The following is a 17,636-nucleotide window of genomic DNA, read 5'->3' as shown; positions in this document are numbered from 1 at the left end:
TATCAGGAGCTGGGCTTGGCCCCTTAGTTCCAGTGAAAGGAACTCTGAATGCTTCAGCATACCAAGACATTTTGGACAATTCCATGCTCCCAACTTTGTGGGAACAGTTTGGAGCTGGTCCCTTCCTCTTCCAACATGACTGTGCGCCAGTGCACAAAGAAAGGTCCATAAAGACATGGATGACAGAGTGTGGTGTGGATGAACTTGACTGGCCTGCACAGAGTCCTGACCGCAACCCGATAGAACACCTTTGGGATGAATTAGAGCAGAGACTGAGAGCCAGGCGTTCTGTCCAACATCAGTGTGTGACCTCAGAAATGTGCTTCATGAAGAATGGTCAAAAATTCCCATAAACACACTCCTAAGCCTTGTGGACAGCCTTCCCAGAAGAGGTGAAGCTGTTACAGCTGCAAAGGGTGGACCGACATCATACTGAACCCTATGGATTAGGAATGGGATGTCAAGGCAGGTGAGCAAATACTTTTGGCAATATAGTGTAACTCTCCATTAAAATATTATCACTTGCAACAGTTAAAATTATACAAATTTGTTTGGCCAGCATGAACATAAATGTATATTTTTGATGGAAAATGGGCATTTACTTTCCCTCTCTGCAGTTGTTCTGCCATACTTGTCCTGTCTGATGTCTGTCACTCTCACAGCATGCTCAAAGTCATGGCATGATTGTGATTGGATAATCAGGGTCCAATTAGTAAATTCCATTGCTGACATCATTCAACTACAGAGTATTTATTGGTTTAGAGACAAAAATGTGTCATGTCTATTCCAATGGACACAGGGTCTGTAGGGGCTAAGAAACATTTTTAACACTTCCTTTTTTCCCACCAAAAAAGTATTCAAAAAATTCCCAAAAATGTTGAAAATGTGGAAATCAGAAGTTTCACTGTGAAAATATTCTTTTTCCCCACATGTTCAAACTTTAAAACGGGTCAATCTGACCTGCAGGACGACACAAATTTTAACCGAGTCACATGAGACAAGTGTGATATTGGTATACATCATACATTTATTAGTGAACAACCCTCTCAAATCAGCCACAACAATAAAAAAAAAATATGATTGCACTACTTGGTAAAGCATAACTAGCAACTTTCATTTAAAAAAAGTACAAATCTTAAAAATTTCAAACAGTATACAGATGTATATATAATACACTAACTAGTTATGTTAAATGCTACAAACAATATGATTCCAATGGAATGAAAAATTATAACATTAATAAGAACCATTTCCTATATATAATATATATTAGTTGTTTTCTCCCCCCACCCCCCCCAATACAAACATGGAAAAAATGAGGTAACTGTAAATGTGCAAGTACCAAAGCAAAATATCTGCCTAACACAGAACACATGCCCCTGGCTCTGTTGGTGGGTGGGTAGTCTGGTGTTCAGGCAAGGACCCCTAGAGGCCAAGGAGAGTAAGAACAGTAAACCACTATCCCACCACAGCAAAAAATCATTGGTAAACAATAAATGGCATCTACGGAGCAATCAATCACAAATCCTAAATAAATTTTAGCTGCTTATTGGAACACATTTTTGCACCACACAAGCTGTGAGATTATTCAATAACTCTTAACAGAAAGACTACAAGACTCTATTCTCAGTTGTCATTAAAAATTACCTAGGCCTTAATGGGAGGTTCTCTTTTTATGTTAGAGGGTAGCTGGATATTGTCAATTAAATATTTACTCGAAAAAGAATAGTGCTAACATTAACATGAATTAAGGTATCTATATGTGAACAATACATTTTAAGATATTGATACACTGAGAGCAAGAGCCTGATAGGCAGGTACAGTACTACACTCAAATAAGTATGACAACACTTTATTCTTTTTTTTTTTTTAAATCCCTTAAACTATGTTGATTTTCACTGACATTGTTTAGGGGTATCGGTATAACATGCTTTAAGAATACATGGGATCCATGACAAACTATTGCATTCACGCAAGTGAGTTTTCATACCTAAAAGCAGAACATCTAGCACCTTTTCACTATGGCTTTTTGATAAACTACAGTAGTTTCAGAGCATGTAATTTTCAGTCGTTAGGGCAATAACAGTAACACAATGTATGTAAGAATTTCTGGATTCAAGACCAGTTTTTTTTTGTTCTTTTCTATAAAATGAAGTTAGCGCAATAAAATCTTGTAGTCATTCAGTTCTATTACAAATGTGTGCAGTACAATGCATGGCAGTTATCAGCTGAGCGTTAAGATCCAAACCCCCAGAACCCAAAGCCAACTAGAGCTAAAAATCAGTTGGGATCTGGTTGACAAGCATGCATATTGTGCACCATTAAATAGGTCCCCACCGGATTTTGAGATACCCTCCACTATAACACACTTGTTTTACTTTTTTTTTTTTTTTTAAAGTCATGCAAAACACCTCTGAAGTCGATTTGGGAGTGAATTAGGTAGGATAGTGTGCGCCGTGGCACAATTAGAAATGGGATCACAACCGCTATGTCTGAACATATGGTTCGAGTACAAGAACAAAAGTCAAACAGGTTTGAATAATACACTTGTAATGAGTTGCAGTGTACATTGCCTCTTTTCAGTGAATATTATTAACATATTTACTGATCTTTTTTTCTTGCATGCCTGTCTTTAAATGATGTAATATCTACTATTTCAGACAAAACAGAATATTATAATTGATTACATTAAATTATTTATGGTCTGAGGAAAACGACCAAACTAAATTCAGATATACCCTTTTCATGGCATCCTTTTCATTCGAAATGGACTGTTCTCCTTTATTTTTATATACCGAGAGGCCCTGAGTGATTTTTTTTTTAAACTTACAATATATGCCAGCGAATAGATATGTACACATAGGTTAATTCTCAAAGCTGTGGGTTTAACTTATTAAATGGCTTCTTTTTTATCTTGAAGGTGGCACACATCAAAGACTCACATTCACTTAAGAAACAAAAGTAAAGAAAAAGGCAAGATCCCTTTACGCGTAAAAGCAAAGGTTACAACTGCCTGTTAGTGCTTACTGGGGCAGTTAAGAGACAAGAGTGAATCCAAAGCAAAAAGTTCATTTGTCGCTCTCTTCCCTCCCATCCCAAATATATCCTGTTTTTTTTTTTGTTGTTTTTTTTAGTGTTAACACAAGCAGGGAACTAGAAGTCTAACAGTGTTTCTACACTACTGAACACTCCAGCTCTGTGTCATTTGAAGCCTTTTCTGATCACCGTGAATACAGACAGCTGGCGTAACGTGGAGCGTCACCAGTGACTTCTACAAGGGTTTTCAACATTCTTCTGTCTTCAAACGTTTATCTAAAAGCATTCACACTGAAGCTATACATACAGTTGCTCTTTTACAACACCATTACCATGGCCTATGACAATGACCTGACCGAGTTACCAGATTATAACACATACCGTACACAAACAACGTTAGTGCTCCAACTGTTTCCTTCAATGTATTTTCCTCTAGAAGAGAAAACCAATAAATAAACCTTTTTTTTTAAAAAAAACTTTCAAAACAAGTGGAAATGACAAAGTATTTTCAGGATTAGTAATAGGTTTGTGCTTGTCAAGGTCATAAAAAGGCAGATCTGAAATCTTCAACAGTAGGCTATATCTGTATATTGGATTTGGCTCACAAAGAAAGAAATAAAAAGCCCAGTCTTCCTAAAAGGGGAAGAAATTGTTCATTTAAAACTCACCACTCACTGCACATATTGCTTTCTGCACAGGTCTCCAGAGCTCTATGGCATCAGCGTAGCCTTCAGACGAGGGCTCCCATACTAAAAAACACAGTAAGGGTGTAACCACATGCTAGTCTTCCCCCGTGGCGCTTTCTGAATAAGCGAGCAGTTCTTTTAGTATGCTTCTTTGTCTCTTCTTTTTCTTAAAATTTGATAAATTTTGGTGGCAATGCTTGATTAAAATATTGCTAGTCTGAATCAACAGTTCATGCAAATCCTAGCATGCTGCCCTGTATCCAGTGGTTACACAATGCATTGGCTCTGTGAACAGGACAAACATACACACACAATATGCACACACGCAATATGCACACACACGCGTACACACTTGCCAGAAGAACAATGCTGACGTGGAGGGTGGATGTAGCACTTGTGCAGTTATGCCAGATGACCTCAAAAAGACGCAGTCCATTAATCCAGGACTGCTTTCGTACAGATCTGTGTTCCAGAGTGGGAGATACCCTGCAGTTGCATGTCCCGTCGCTTGCAGTCCATAACCTCAGGCTCAACAGAATCTGCATTTAACCACAGCAAGTCACACTTTCACAATAGCATTGTCAAAGTCTAAACCAAATAAGGGGTAAAACTGTTAAAAAGGATCGATACATTATTGCAGAACATACATTATTAACAAGTCACTTTGCCCAACACCTACACAAACATGCATCTATGATGGTTAGGCGTCGCCTCCAAACACAGACACCCACGTTGAAGTACTCCTATTATTTTTCTGCTAATTGCACAAGGTGTCCAGCCTATCATCCTCCAGGCTTCCGAACCATCTCTTCCAAAGCGGGACTCCCACTTTCCATGAACACCACAACCAAATATCCACTAAGTAAAAACGAAACCCTGTAAACAAAAGCAGCAAATAATGCATTGTAGGGAAAAATCTTTGGAATCTGCGACAAGGGGGCAGAGAAAGAACTGGCTGGCGATCCCAGAACTCTGGCTATAGGCTGCAGTAGGCAGTGGGTTTCATGAGACTTGGACAATGAAGCACAGCAGAGGTACAACGGGCTCCAGAAACAATCCTGGATTGCTTATTATTTAGGAAGGGGCAGGAGTAAGTGGGTTGGTAAGCTATATTTACTGGAGGACGCAGGTTAGGTGGCAGGTGTCCCCAGCTTTGGGACAGACTCTGGTGTGTGCAGCTTTCCAGTTCAGCACTCAGAGACAGTTCTCACTCCACCTCCCGGTGTACGTCCGAGGCATCGGCTCGGCAAATTGGACAAGTGCGATTGGTCTGGAAGTGGAACCAACATCACATGTAAAAACACAAAGCAGCATACATGGCAGTATTCTTTAAAAAAAATGCTGATTTTCTTCTGAAAGGTTTAAATATCAAAACCAACATCAACTTACCTTTAACCATTTATCCACACATTTAGCGTGGAATTCGTGGTTACACGGTAATACCCGAAGTAGCTGCCTACACTCAAAATCACTAAAGCACACAACACACCTGAGGGGAAAAAAGAAACGAGTTAGCAAGATGTAGAGCATCAGTACTGGAGGAATAGGAGCTCTGCTGAGGGTGAGGAGTGGGCTTACAGCGTTTGTTCAGATAGATGATTCTCTGAGTTGAATCTGTAGGACGGAAGTTGCTCTATATCTGCTTTTGTGAGTCCACGTGGTTTCGCTTCACCCAACCTTTCTGCCAGATTCAATAATGCCTAAAGAGAGACAGACAGAAAAGGTATTGTTGATGTTTCGGGACATAATAGGATTTATGACACAAGAGAGTCAAAAAGGAAAGAAGTCCGGTGCCATTTCTTGGCTTTAGAATTTCTGTTCTATATGTGTGTTTCTACACTTTTACATGACTTTACCAAAGTTAGACATCGTCTACAGTGAACAATGTAGCTCTTCTTGTTCTGTTCACTGTTCTAAATAGTTGGATACGTTTTGAATTAGAGCCACCACATCAGCATCTTTACATAACGTCCATTGTCATTACCAGAGACAGAAGTCTGACCAAACAGGAGACTTCTTTCAAACCAAAACAGCTGTAAGCATTTAATATTTAATGTCGATTCAAATATCTAATTAGTTTTTTCCTCAATTAACACATTGACTAACTTCATAGTTCTCCATCTCCACATCATCCACATCCAGGTCTAGGCTGATGGCTGGGCCCACTGCTGTTGGAGGCACAGGAAGCATTGACCTGACCAGCAAAGACAAAGATTCATATTAAAGATTCATCGCAACCACTAACCAAATCACAGAAACTTCACTGTGACGGTAAGCAACACTGCTCCACAAACACTGCAATGAAACTGTCGCGGTTAACTACATCTAACCTCTGTTCATTTGTGAAAAGCAGAGATGAAAACGTCAGTCTAGCAACATATGATTAAGCCTAACTCAGCTGCATAATGGAGACCAGAAATGTGTACTATCAATATCAGACACTTTACAGACAAGCAAACAACATGATTAAGATTGCTTTGATTCATTAAAAGGGTGATTGTACTGCCGGTACTCACAGGAAGTACGGGAGGAAGCCTGGGTAGTAAGATGGAGGCGGAGGAGGAGGGGGGAGAGGCTGCTGCAACCGGTATCTCTGTCCACTCACTCTCCGGGGCAGCATGTGGGGATATGGCTGCAGAGAAACACACAGATCAATGGAGTTATCTAAGATGGACGTTTGTGATTGAAGTGATCATTCTTCTTACGTTTTACTAGACAATGATCGCAAGTTAGGAAACGGGACCAGGCTGAAAATTCCTGGTATGTGGTGGGAGTAAAACGAGCAAAAAACTCTTTAAAAAGCAAAAGTGAGAACAGATTTACAGTAGTGTGATGCTATTTTAGTAGCAGTTGCTGGATTTTTAAAGCTAGTGTGTGTATTACTTTTACATATTTGTTACCTCAGTGAATTATAAAGTAACATCAGGCAACATGTGGCAGATTTAAAACTAGAAAAGCACTCAGAGAGAGCAGTACGCTCTAATATGGGGCTGTTCATTCCCCCATACGGCATTGTCAGAAATGCAGCATTTTTTTCTAGAAATGCAGCATTTGTTTATTTGTTATTGATGAGAAATGACCTTGTGCTGAGCAAAGGTGTGTGTTATGTATGAGTCGAAAGTGTTCAAATTAACATCCAATCAAAGCTCCACACTGCAACCATTTAGTCACATTTCTGTGCTTTTTTTTTTTTATAACTAGGAGCACATGTGGAATTTGAAAATATACTCCTCTTTAAAAAAAAATCAGCATCCTATAATGTGAAACCCCAGGAGGAAGCGAGAATCAAGGTACTAATATCAGAGTGAGATAAAGAATGATTTCGTTTCCCTCATGCGTCACTACAGTCTCAAATTCCTGATGCCTACAGTTCAGAGGAGGAATAGATCTCATGTTGACAAAGACAGACCAAAAGCAGGTATCATGTCGGTGAAACACTGCAAAGAAAGACCTTTCATGTATTATACACACGTGGACAAAATTGTTGGTACCCCTCAGTTAAAGAAGGAAAAACCCACAATTCTCACTGAAATCACTTGAAACTCACAAAAGTAACAATAAAAATTTATTGAAAATTAAATAATCAAAATCAGCATTACTTTTGAATTGTTGATTAACATAATTATTTAAAAAAAACAAACTAATGAAATAGGGCTGGACAAAAATGATGGTACCCATAACTTAATATTTTGTTGCACAACCTTTTGAGGCAATCACTGCAATTAAACGATTTCTGTATTTGTCAATGAGCGTTCTGCAGCTGTCAACAGGTATTTTGGCCCACTCCTCATGAGCAAACAGCTCCAGTTGTCTCAGGTTTGATGGGTGTCTTCTCCAAATGGCATGTTTCAGCTCCTTCCACATATGTTCAATGGGATTCAGATCTGGGCTCATAGAAGGCCACTTTAGAATAGTCCAACGCTTTTCTCTCAGCCATTCTTGGGTGTTTTTGGCTGTGTGTTTTGGATCGTTGTCCTGTTGGAAGACCCATGACCTGCGACTGAGACCAAGCTTTCTGACACTAGGCAGCACATTTCTCTCCAGAATGCCTTGATAGTCTTCAGATTTCATCGTACCTTGCACACTTTCAAGACACCCTGTGCCAGATGCAGCAAAGCAGCCCCAAAACATTACTGAGCCTCCTCCATGTTTCACCGTAGGGACAGTGTTCTTTTCTTCGTATGCTTGGTTTATGAGTCTATGTACATAGAGTTGATGTGCCTTACCAAAAAGCTCCAGTTTGGTCTCATCTGTCCAAAGGACATTCTCCCAGAAGCTTTGTGGCTTGTCAACATGCATTTTTGCAAATTCCAGTCTCGCTTTTTTATGAGTTTTTTCAGCAGTGGTGTCCTCCTTGGTCGTCTCCCATGAAGTCCACTTTGGCTCAAACAACGACGAATGGTGCGATCTGACACTGATGTACCTTGGCCTTGGAGTTCACCTTTAATTTCTTTGGAGGTTGCTCTGGGCTCTTTGGATACAATTCCAACGATCCGTCTCTTCAATTTGTCATCAATTTTCCTCTTGCGGCCACGTCCAGGGAGGTTGGCTACTGTCCCGTGGGTCTTGAACTTCTGAATAATATGAGCCACTGTTGTCACAGGAACTTCAAGCTGTTTAGAGATGGTCTTATAGCCTTTACCTTTAAGATGTTTGTCTATCATTTTTTTTCGGATGTCCTGGGACAATTCTCTCCTTCGCTTTCTGTTGTCCATGTTCAGTGTGGTACACACCTTTTCACCAAACAGCAGGGTGACTACTTGTCTCCCTTTAAATAGGCAGACTGACTGATTATGAGTTTGGAAACACCTGTGATGTCAATTAAATGACACACCTGAGTTAATCATGTCACTCTGGTCAAATAGTTTTCAATCTTTTATAGAGGTACCATCATTTTTGTCCAGGCCTGTTTCATTAGTTTGTTTTTTTAAATAATTATGTTAATCAACAATTCAAAAGTAATGGCTGTTTTTGATTATTTAATTTTCAATAAATTTTTATTTATTGATACTTTTGTGAGTTTCAAGTGATTTCAGTGAGAATTGTGGGTTTTTCCTTCTTTAACTGAGGGGTACCAACAATTTTGTCCACGTGTGTATGTGCTGCTCTTGGTGCAGCCCAAAATTTGAAGGAAAAACTTAATCTGCCAGCAACCTTTAAATATAAAACATTCATAAAGCACAATAACGGCACGAATCACGAGGCCACACTACGCAGGGACAGATGCACTGATGGACTTACAGTGCTCTCACTTCATAGATTTTTTTCTATTAAAGCATTACTTTAATTTATGACCTTTTCATTTAAAATAAAACAACACATTGTTTTTTCTGTGTATTGGCATTCATCAGTAATACAGTTCAAATGGAACAGTACATTTTTTTGTGTTGCATGTAGCTTTAAGCGGTAGCTTTTTTAGTTGCGAGTGCCAGTGAGTAGTGAAAAGGTTGGAGCCCTGGCAAGTTAGAATTAAGCTTAAGTACAGTTGTGCTCTTAAGTTTACATACCCTGGCAGAATTTATGATTTCTTGTCCATTTTCCAGAGAATATGAATGACGGCACAAAATGACATATAAATGACACCATAATTGACACCAGAAACTACCCAAATGACCCTGATCAAAACCTTACACACCCCTGTTCTTAATAAGTGTATTGCCCCCTTTAACATCAATGACAGCTTTAAGTCTTTTGTGGTAGTTGTGGATGAGACTCTTTATCTTCCTAGATGATAAAGCTGCCCATTCTTCTTGGCAAAAAGCCTCCAGTTCCCATAAATTCCTGCATGAACTGCACGTTTGAGATCTCCCCAGAGTAGCTCCATGATATTGAGGTCAGGAGACGGAGATGGTCGCTCCAGAACCGTCACTTTATTCTGCTGTAGCCGACGACAGGTCGACTTGGCCTTGTGTTCTGGATCGTTGTCATGTTGGAACATTCAAGTATGTCCCATGAGCAGCTTCCAGGCTGATGAGTACAAATTTTCCTCCAGCATTTTCTGAAAACATGCTGCATTCATCTTGTCATCAATTTTGACCAAGTTTCCTGTGCCTCTGTAGCTCATCATAGGCCTTGTTGACTTCTCCAAATGCAACGTTTATGGTTGTTGCCAGACAGTTCAATTTTGGTCCTATCACTCCAAATGACTCTGTTCCAGAAGTTCTGAGGCTTGTCTCTGTGCTGTTTGGCGTACTGTATGCAAGGGAGATGCTTTGTGACATTTGTGCAGTAAAGGCTTTCTTCTGGCGACTCGACCATGCAGCCCATTTTTCTTCAAGTGCCTCCTTATTGTGCATCTTGAAACAGCCACAACACCTTTTTCTGAGGGTCCTGTATTTCAGCTGAAGTTATTTGTGGGTTTTTCTTTGCATCCTGAATGTTCCTGGCAGTTGTGGCTGAAATATGTGTTGGTCTACCTGACCGTGGTTTGGTTTCAACAGAATCCCTCATTTTCCACTTTCTAATTAGCGTTTGAACGCTGCTCATTGGCATTCTCATTTCTTTGGATATATTTTATATCCCTTTCCTGTTTAAGTTTCCAGTTCAGTTACCTTTCTACCACAGATCCTTTGACAATTATTTTGCTTTCCCCATGACTCAGAATCCAGAAACGTCAGTGCAGCACTGGATGAAAGATGTAAGGGTCTGTCAGGAGCCCAGAAACTCACTGACCTTTTATGAACACTGACTACAAGCAAACAGAGCACAGGTGAGGACGGTTACCTTTAGTAACCATTCAAACCTGTATGTGTCAACTTGTGTGCAAGTTATTAGGGAATGTAAACATTTGATCAAGGTCATTTGGGTAGCTTCAGTTGTCATTATGATTTAAAAAGAGTAAACACAGTTGTTTGACAATAAATGGCTTCACCCAAACACTAACCATGAGTTTTTCTCTTATCATTCATATTCTCTGGAAAATGGCCCAAAAAAAAAATCACAAATTCTGCCAGGGTATATAAACTTATGAGCACAACTGTATATCTGACCTAGCACATTAAAGTACAGACGTGCAAGCAAGCAAACATGGAGGTCTCACCTCAGCTAAAATCGACAGTTACAAGTATCTGAACACTGACATTTCATTTAACAACCATATTATTTTTAACCCTCTCACATCCACATCAGGACTTAAACAAATGTCCCTCAGCACATTTACATGTTGATAAAAATCACACTCCTGGAGAAGTACCTATTAATAGTATTTTTGCAAGCTAGCGACACTCTTTAGAAAACTTACTTTTGTGTTTGGTTTGTGAGCATCGACAGTTTTTTTGATTCCTCTTTATAAAATGTTTGTCCATCTTGTACTCCAAATGCAGCTAAGCTTCATAAGTCAATTGCTTGTTTCTTTATTGTTCCAAAATGACAGCATTAATGTGGTATTGATGCCATTAATCATTTCTTCATTACTGCAATGCAGTGTAACAGTTAATGTAATTGGTTACACCACTGTTTAACAGATAACAATTTCAACCGTGAAAAATATTTAATTTGACTTAGCTTCTGATTTCCTATTTAAAATGACCCTTCTGAGTAAAACACTCTTGTCGCACAGCGGCTGCCTAGGTGCCTTTGAGCAAATTGGCTTTACCCAGACTGCTGCAGTGGAGCTGCTCAGGGGCCGGCTGTATGAGAATGCAGATGTACTGGATAGCTCCGAGCTGTGAATGTGTCTTACTGAGCGTGTTAAATAGGTCAGGCTAAAAAAAGTTGTAAGTGCAAAGTCAATTTCCCTGGGAAATAAAGGTCTAAAAATCTCTGACAGGCCATCTTACCACTCCGAAGGGAAGCTCCTGATGCAGAGGCTCTTGAGGAAGATACTGTAGAGGGAGAGAAGGAGGCAGCGCTGGTGGGTGATGAGAAGGAGGGTAGGAGAAGGTCCCTAATGGGTGCTGGTCCCCTCTTAGGTCAACTTCATTCTCTACCCTCTGTAGAGGCTGACAGGAGAAAGAAAAGGTTGCTGTCAGATTCAACACACGCGGGCCAACAAGTCAGTTTTACTCCTTCTGTGTTTTTATTAATGGATGTGTGTAGAGTGGACTACTCACCATGCGTGGGTGCTGAGGCTGTAAAGGGACAAACTGGCTCAAAGGAGTAAGGTGCGGCGGCTGGTGGGGTGGTACAGATGGGGTTGGGTGCAATACAAAATGTTCACTGGAGATCAGGGGTGGAAAGGCTTGATAAGACACCGGTATATGTTGCATGGTACATGCCTGTATGAGCTGAGGAGACAGAACAGACAAGAACAGACATCAATTAAAGTCAAATTTGTATCAAACTAAGCATTCTGAAAAAGCCTCCACCTAACCAAAGCAAATTTGCTCCTCATATTCACAGTAAGACAGCTACAATGAAAGCATGTTGTAAGCATGTAGTGAACAGAAGCGATGCCTTGCATAAAACCACAGTACTGACACAACACCAGTCTAACTAATACAACAACTGCTCCAGCAACACCAAATATTACTTCAGTAGATGTGTTTTAAAAGAAAACAAACTAAATGTAGAAAATATATCCTGCTTTATGTTGCCTAACTGTTTCTAATCATCGTGCTAACATGAAGACTGAATTACAAATCCAAACAGCTTTGCTGGTTAGTCATGAACAGTGACAGATTGCATGGCTGGTATGGTGTGCTACATGGATGCCACTGACATTTGGGCTCTTCCTTTTCAAACTCACAGGAGGAGGAAGGCAGCAGAGCAGAGAGAGCTGTCCGCTGAACATTACCGAGCATGCTGGGAGCTGCTGAGTGTTGCACCCTGGAAGGGGCTGCCCGGTGTGGATGGGAAATCCATGGGTCGTCACCGTCGTAACAGTGTATGATATTGGAACTGATCCCTGGTGCATCTTTCAAGAAAAGAGGTGAGGGGAGATGAAATAATTCCATATTCTGCTGGTTAAAAATAATCATCTCACACCTGTGCACAACGTCCTGCATCATGTTAAATCGGATCATTGCTGCGGAATGGATGTGGTCAGACAAGGCAGCAAACCATATTTACCAAATGTTCTAAACACTCTAACCGTGGGGTTTTCCGTTACCTGGTCGTGTAGATCCACCATGATGGGGCTCTGCTGGGGCAGGTGAGCAGCAGGGTGAAGCATGCGTGGTGCTGTGCTGGTGTGGCTGTACTGTCTGGACTCATCTAAAGGAACCTGTTGGTGATGTTGGGAGAAAAGCAGGTGATGGAAGTTCTCATCCTGGACCGGAGAAGTGTGCAGTACAGGTCTGTCTCGTCTCCCCCACTGGCGTCTCACTGGTGGGCTGCAGGAAAAAATAATCATCTTTCATAAAAAAGTATGTTACTTCCTTAGAATAAGTTCTTAACTGCAATAAGTCCAGATCCACATAGGCGTTGATTGCGAATTCATATACTTTTCCGTTTAGTATGTCTATTATTCCATCAAAAATATAACGAATAATGTACATTCTTAACAAAAAGGAACATGTTATCTGTTATTATACAACAAAAAAGTTTAAACCTTTAAAACAAAAATATCTAAAGGTACGACTGGGCAGAGACTCACCTTCTCCTGAGATGCACTGGGGCGTTGCAGGGCTCTCCAAGGAACCTCCTCGGATTTAAGGGGGCTGTTGGTGGCAGCCTATTTACTGCTATTTCCCATGGTCGCATTGGTGACGTCGTGCAGACGAGTCACACTCTGGGAAAGGAAACCGTACAGTGGAGGCACTTGTATGTTGCCTCTGATTGTCTTAACCCTGCAAAAACACACCGATTGACAAATTAACGATCCAGCTCCTCATGCTACACAGCATAAAACAAGCATGGTAACTGTGCTTTTCAACAGGAATGCACCAGATTTTAAGCAAAATGTGTCCAGCGCCTGTCACATTTGAGCTCCTACATCAAAAATTCAGAGATTTTCAGGTCTGTCAGACCACCCACTCACTTGGAATCATATATGTTGCTATGGTGCACAATTATGCAATTATATGCTAATATACTAAAGGCTGCAATAATGGAAAATGTAAATTACAGATCATTTCACTGAGGGTAAATTTTGAAGCAAACCAGTTTACCTTTTTTCTTACATTAACTGAGTGTAAATCACTCAAAATAAAGGAATACAGAGAAAAGACATCATGGATTTGAGCCAATGAATGCAGCCTCACATTTTATTGAAGCACATGTGCACTTGTTTTTGCTCCAGGGATTATGTTTCATTGCTGTTTGTTTCACTGACCTTATTGTGGGTTCTAAGAATTTAATGGAAATGGCCTAGATTATGATCACAGCACTTATGTATCAGACCACTTCCAACTGATGCCAACATTGTCCACACAGATTAACATAATGTAAAGTCAGTGTGCAAGACCAGTTCACCCCAGATTTTGGATAAGTTTTGACAATAAAAATACCTCAAGTATTCTGGTAGGTAGGTTGATAGATTAAACCTTTATTGATCCCACAGCGGGCAAATTTACAGTGTAACAGCAGCAAATAGAACAGTTTAAATAAAAAAGAGAGCAGCACACAAAGCACACGTATAAATATTTCCTTCTTCTAGAAGAAAATAAACAGTATTTACACCAAAATTTCTATGAAATTGCACAGCATCATTATTTACATTTTTTATTGCACAGTTTGTAGGTGGGTGAACTGAACTACTAGGTTCTAAGGATAATATTTAATTCTATGTTTTCATTTCAATTAATTAAATTAAATCCCGATGACATGCTGCTGGGTGTTTCACTACATGTTTTGTATAACTCACTCAGAAAATCTCAGTAAGACTGACTTATTGCTTTATTAATGGAAAATGCACGAGAAAAGGTTTGAACATGTGAGAAAACAGAATACATTACCAAATCTAAGACAAACGGTATGCTTCTGGTACAGCTGAGCATTGCACAAATCAAGATCTTGGCATTTACAACACACAAAAACAAACATAACAGTCCTGTCATTTGTAATTACCTATTTAAAAGCCCCAATCATATCTGAGTTGGATGATACCTATTGCTGAATTATAGCGTTAATTTTGAGGCATTGCGAACATTTTACCTTTACATTCATTTAGCCAAAAAATGTGAATTATTTAATTACCAATTCAAGAAATGTAGCAGTCTAATTAACGCTGTTCGGGGACATTATAAATAGGGGTCGCTGTAGCCTGCCTGAACAAAAACATGGAAAGCCATGTGCTCATAAGACAAAGCAACAACAAAAGATGTGGTAGGTAAGCGGGACTGCTTGCTACCATACAGTGTAGGAGGCCGTTGCGCCATTACACTATTTCTCACAAGTATTATGCAAAGCTTTGCACTGCGAAAATGAGAAACAATTTCGTTGAGGCAACCGCTGGTTCCTTAAAGCCAGGGCAAATCAGATGCCCCCTGCTGAAGGAGAGCAGCTAACTTTAGCAAAGCTATGCTAACGCTTTGTCCAACATAGCAGGACTCACCAGCTGCAGAGACCAGCTGCCTACTGATGATAGCCAGCGTGCTAACACACGGTCAGGACACATGTTAAATCACTACTGTGCAGCACATTCTAACTGCAGACAGAGAGCTTAACGTGTAGACAGGTTTAGCTACGAGTTGGGCAACAGCACAGCCAACATCTTACTTTCTTAGCTAGTTTGCTTGCTCGGTGTGAGAGGGGGAGGTGGCAGGTGTTCCAGCCTCAGAAACGTCGTGTCCCATCAAGTTATCCTCGCATGTAACCGACCACCATCTCCCGACAGAAAAACGACGATAACGGACCATCAGTCGACTGCTGCTTCCTCCCGACAATTTTCTCACAACGTGCCCCCCACCCCCCTAACTGACGGACCTGGCTTTCGCTAGCTTGCTAACGTTAGCCAGCTAACACACGGCTGCATTGAGGGGGATTCGTTGAGATCCAGGAAACCGCAAAAAAATTAAAAAATACCCCGTTGCGTCCGTTAACGGCAGCGTCTACCTGAGCAGAAGATACCGTTAAACGTGCGACTAAATAAACGTTAGCTACACAACGACAGAAAACATTCCTTGGCGCGTGTGTGTTCCTTGAAATGTATTGTTTTGTGAGCCCACGCCCCCTTCAGCGCAGTGACCAATCAGAACGCAGCAAACACAGACAGCAGACGTCCAGACAGTCCAGGCTACAGTGTATCAAAACAAGCAAGTTCCTGTTGTTACTGCTGGCTTATAAACAACAGGCTCTCCGAGAGGTGGCAAAACAGTCAGTAACAAAGTCAAGTAAAAGGTGCATTCAACCAATCATTGTAATTAAGTACAATTTGCAGGTACTTTGTGGAAGAAGTGGCACTTTTTGCTCATCTAGCATCTCTTCTGCATTGCTAAAATATGATGCACTGAATTGTTGCAGCTTAATTAAAACTGAAACTTCACCTCAGCATATATGCATTAAAGTAACAATAATAAACTAATAATATGTCACTGATAACACTTCTACTTAGCCTTCTTTCAACACTGAAAATTACAATATGTACAAATTTCAATTTTCAACTGGTCAAACTTTTTTTCCACATAAGGATCTTGGTGGAACATCTGAGCTTCACGTGGAAACAGATGCATCTCTCCTCTGTCTACCTTGAAAAACAGCAACATTCAATGCAAGTAAAAAGTAACACAGCCTTTAAATTATTTACATTCAGCCTACTTAAAACGTGCATTCACTGATTTATTATTGCACAGTAGACTCCTCGAGGTCTGCAACTCCATTGTTGCTCACAGTCTGTTTTTGGAGGCCACAGTGTCCTACTGTAGACTACCCAGCCGGTTATGTAATATTGCACTTGCATGATCAAGTCAGAAACACCCTTCATCTGCTACCACCAGAGATTTTGCAGCTACGCTTTTGTAGGCCAGTGAATGCAGCTGCAAAAGAGTTTGTGTGAGGTTGCACTGGTGATAATCAAGCTTCATTAGGCCTAACAGGGCTACCTATCAGGCCTAATTTGTCCTGTAAGAGTTAATAAATAATGTCGTATGTGTTGGACGCTTCACTGCAAAGTCTTGGAGCGCATCTGGTCGTTTTGGACGCATCCACAGTGTGCACCTAATGAATAGCTGACTAAGGAGCGGAGCAGCCGTATGCAACATTGACTAAATGTAAACATTACAACATCGCACTCGGTAGCAGCAAAACAAGGAGGGGCTGGAGGTTGAGCAGGATGACAGCCCTAATAAGCAGTCTGGCCATCTGCCGTTAAAACGCACCGTGAAGCCTCAAAATTCAGCCGAGACAAAGCAATAACAAGACGAGGAGTGTAGTTACCTGATTGTTAATATGCAACCATCTGATCACTGATATTTCCCTTGTAATGCTCACATCTCGTTAGGCTAAGTGCGGCATCCTATGGTCAGCTGTTCCGCTATGGAACATTCCGTGGATTTCACCACTGCTGCAAAAAAAGGTGCTAAACATACGAGTCTGACATTATCAGCACATTCTGTTTACACACTATGCCGGTTTATGGCTATGCAACACCCGTGTATATGTGCCTTAAAGCCCCTTTTTTCTTTTACGAAGCGGCAGCCCGGCCCCGCGGCTGTTTTGGGTTTGTGCAGTTCCCTGTTACACCCCCATTTCTGCGTATTTCCAGAGCAGGGAGCACACGCCGTGCTGCCATTTTTACCGTAATGGACAGAAAAAAGTGTGCCAGTCTGACTCCAAAGTTCAAGGTTCGCATGTGGGAAAAACGTTCATTAGTTTTCAGGGAATTAATAGACAGAGAGGAGCAACAATCACAGCAGTGGGAAAGTTACCATAATCTTTCTGATAACATTTGTTTTTTCCTGGTCGTTTCTTTTAAGCTGTTGATGTCACTAATTTTAAGAAAACATAGAAATAGTTTTACTAGTGGCAGGAAATCAAAATAATTGATTTTAAGGTATTTCGGTGTAAATTTTTAACCTTACAAAATAAGCTACTTTA

The 17,636-nt window shown here is 40.5% G+C and overlaps 2 protein-coding genes across 5 annotated transcripts in view; both read right to left on the bottom strand.

Annotated features, from left to right (window-relative positions):
* Window positions 1–17,636, bottom strand: part of sncb (synuclein, beta) — a 223,853-nt gene that overhangs the window by 165,866 nt on the left and 40,351 nt on the right. The gene's annotated exons all lie outside the window — the stretch shown is intronic.
* rnf44 (ring finger protein 44) lies at window positions 1,005–17,296 on the bottom strand. 3 transcript variants are annotated; one of them, XM_022201725.2, is made up of 11 exons: window positions 16,977–17,296; window positions 13,258–13,450; window positions 12,772–12,994; window positions 12,409–12,576; window positions 11,774–11,947; window positions 11,501–11,662; window positions 6,239–6,354; window positions 5,829–5,916; window positions 5,301–5,422; window positions 5,112–5,211; window positions 1,005–4,992 (listed from the first exon to the last, which is right to left on the bottom strand). In XM_022201725.2, exons 2-11 carry the CDS (start codon window positions 13,362–13,364, stop codon window positions 4,930–4,932), a joined length of 1,323 nt encoding a protein of 440 aa, XP_022057417.1. In that variant the 5' UTR covers window positions 13,365–13,450; window positions 16,977–17,296; the 3' UTR covers window positions 1,005–4,929. The 3 variants fall into 3 exon arrangements, with proteins under 3 accessions (XP_022057417.1, XP_022057419.1, XP_022057418.1); XM_022201727.2 differs by having other exon boundaries at window positions 12,457–12,576; window positions 16,977–17,295; XM_022201726.2 differs by lacking the exon at window positions 16,977–17,296 and adding an exon at window positions 15,321–16,051.

This window comes from Acanthochromis polyacanthus, chromosome 10 (genome assembly GCF_021347895.1).
Source record: "Acanthochromis polyacanthus isolate Apoly-LR-REF ecotype Palm Island chromosome 10, KAUST_Apoly_ChrSc, whole genome shotgun sequence".
In the NCBI taxonomy this organism is placed as follows: domain Eukaryota; kingdom Metazoa; phylum Chordata; class Actinopteri; family Pomacentridae; genus Acanthochromis; species Acanthochromis polyacanthus.
Note: the sequence above shows the minus strand (reverse complement) of the source record. Positions and strands in the feature narration are given on the sequence as shown.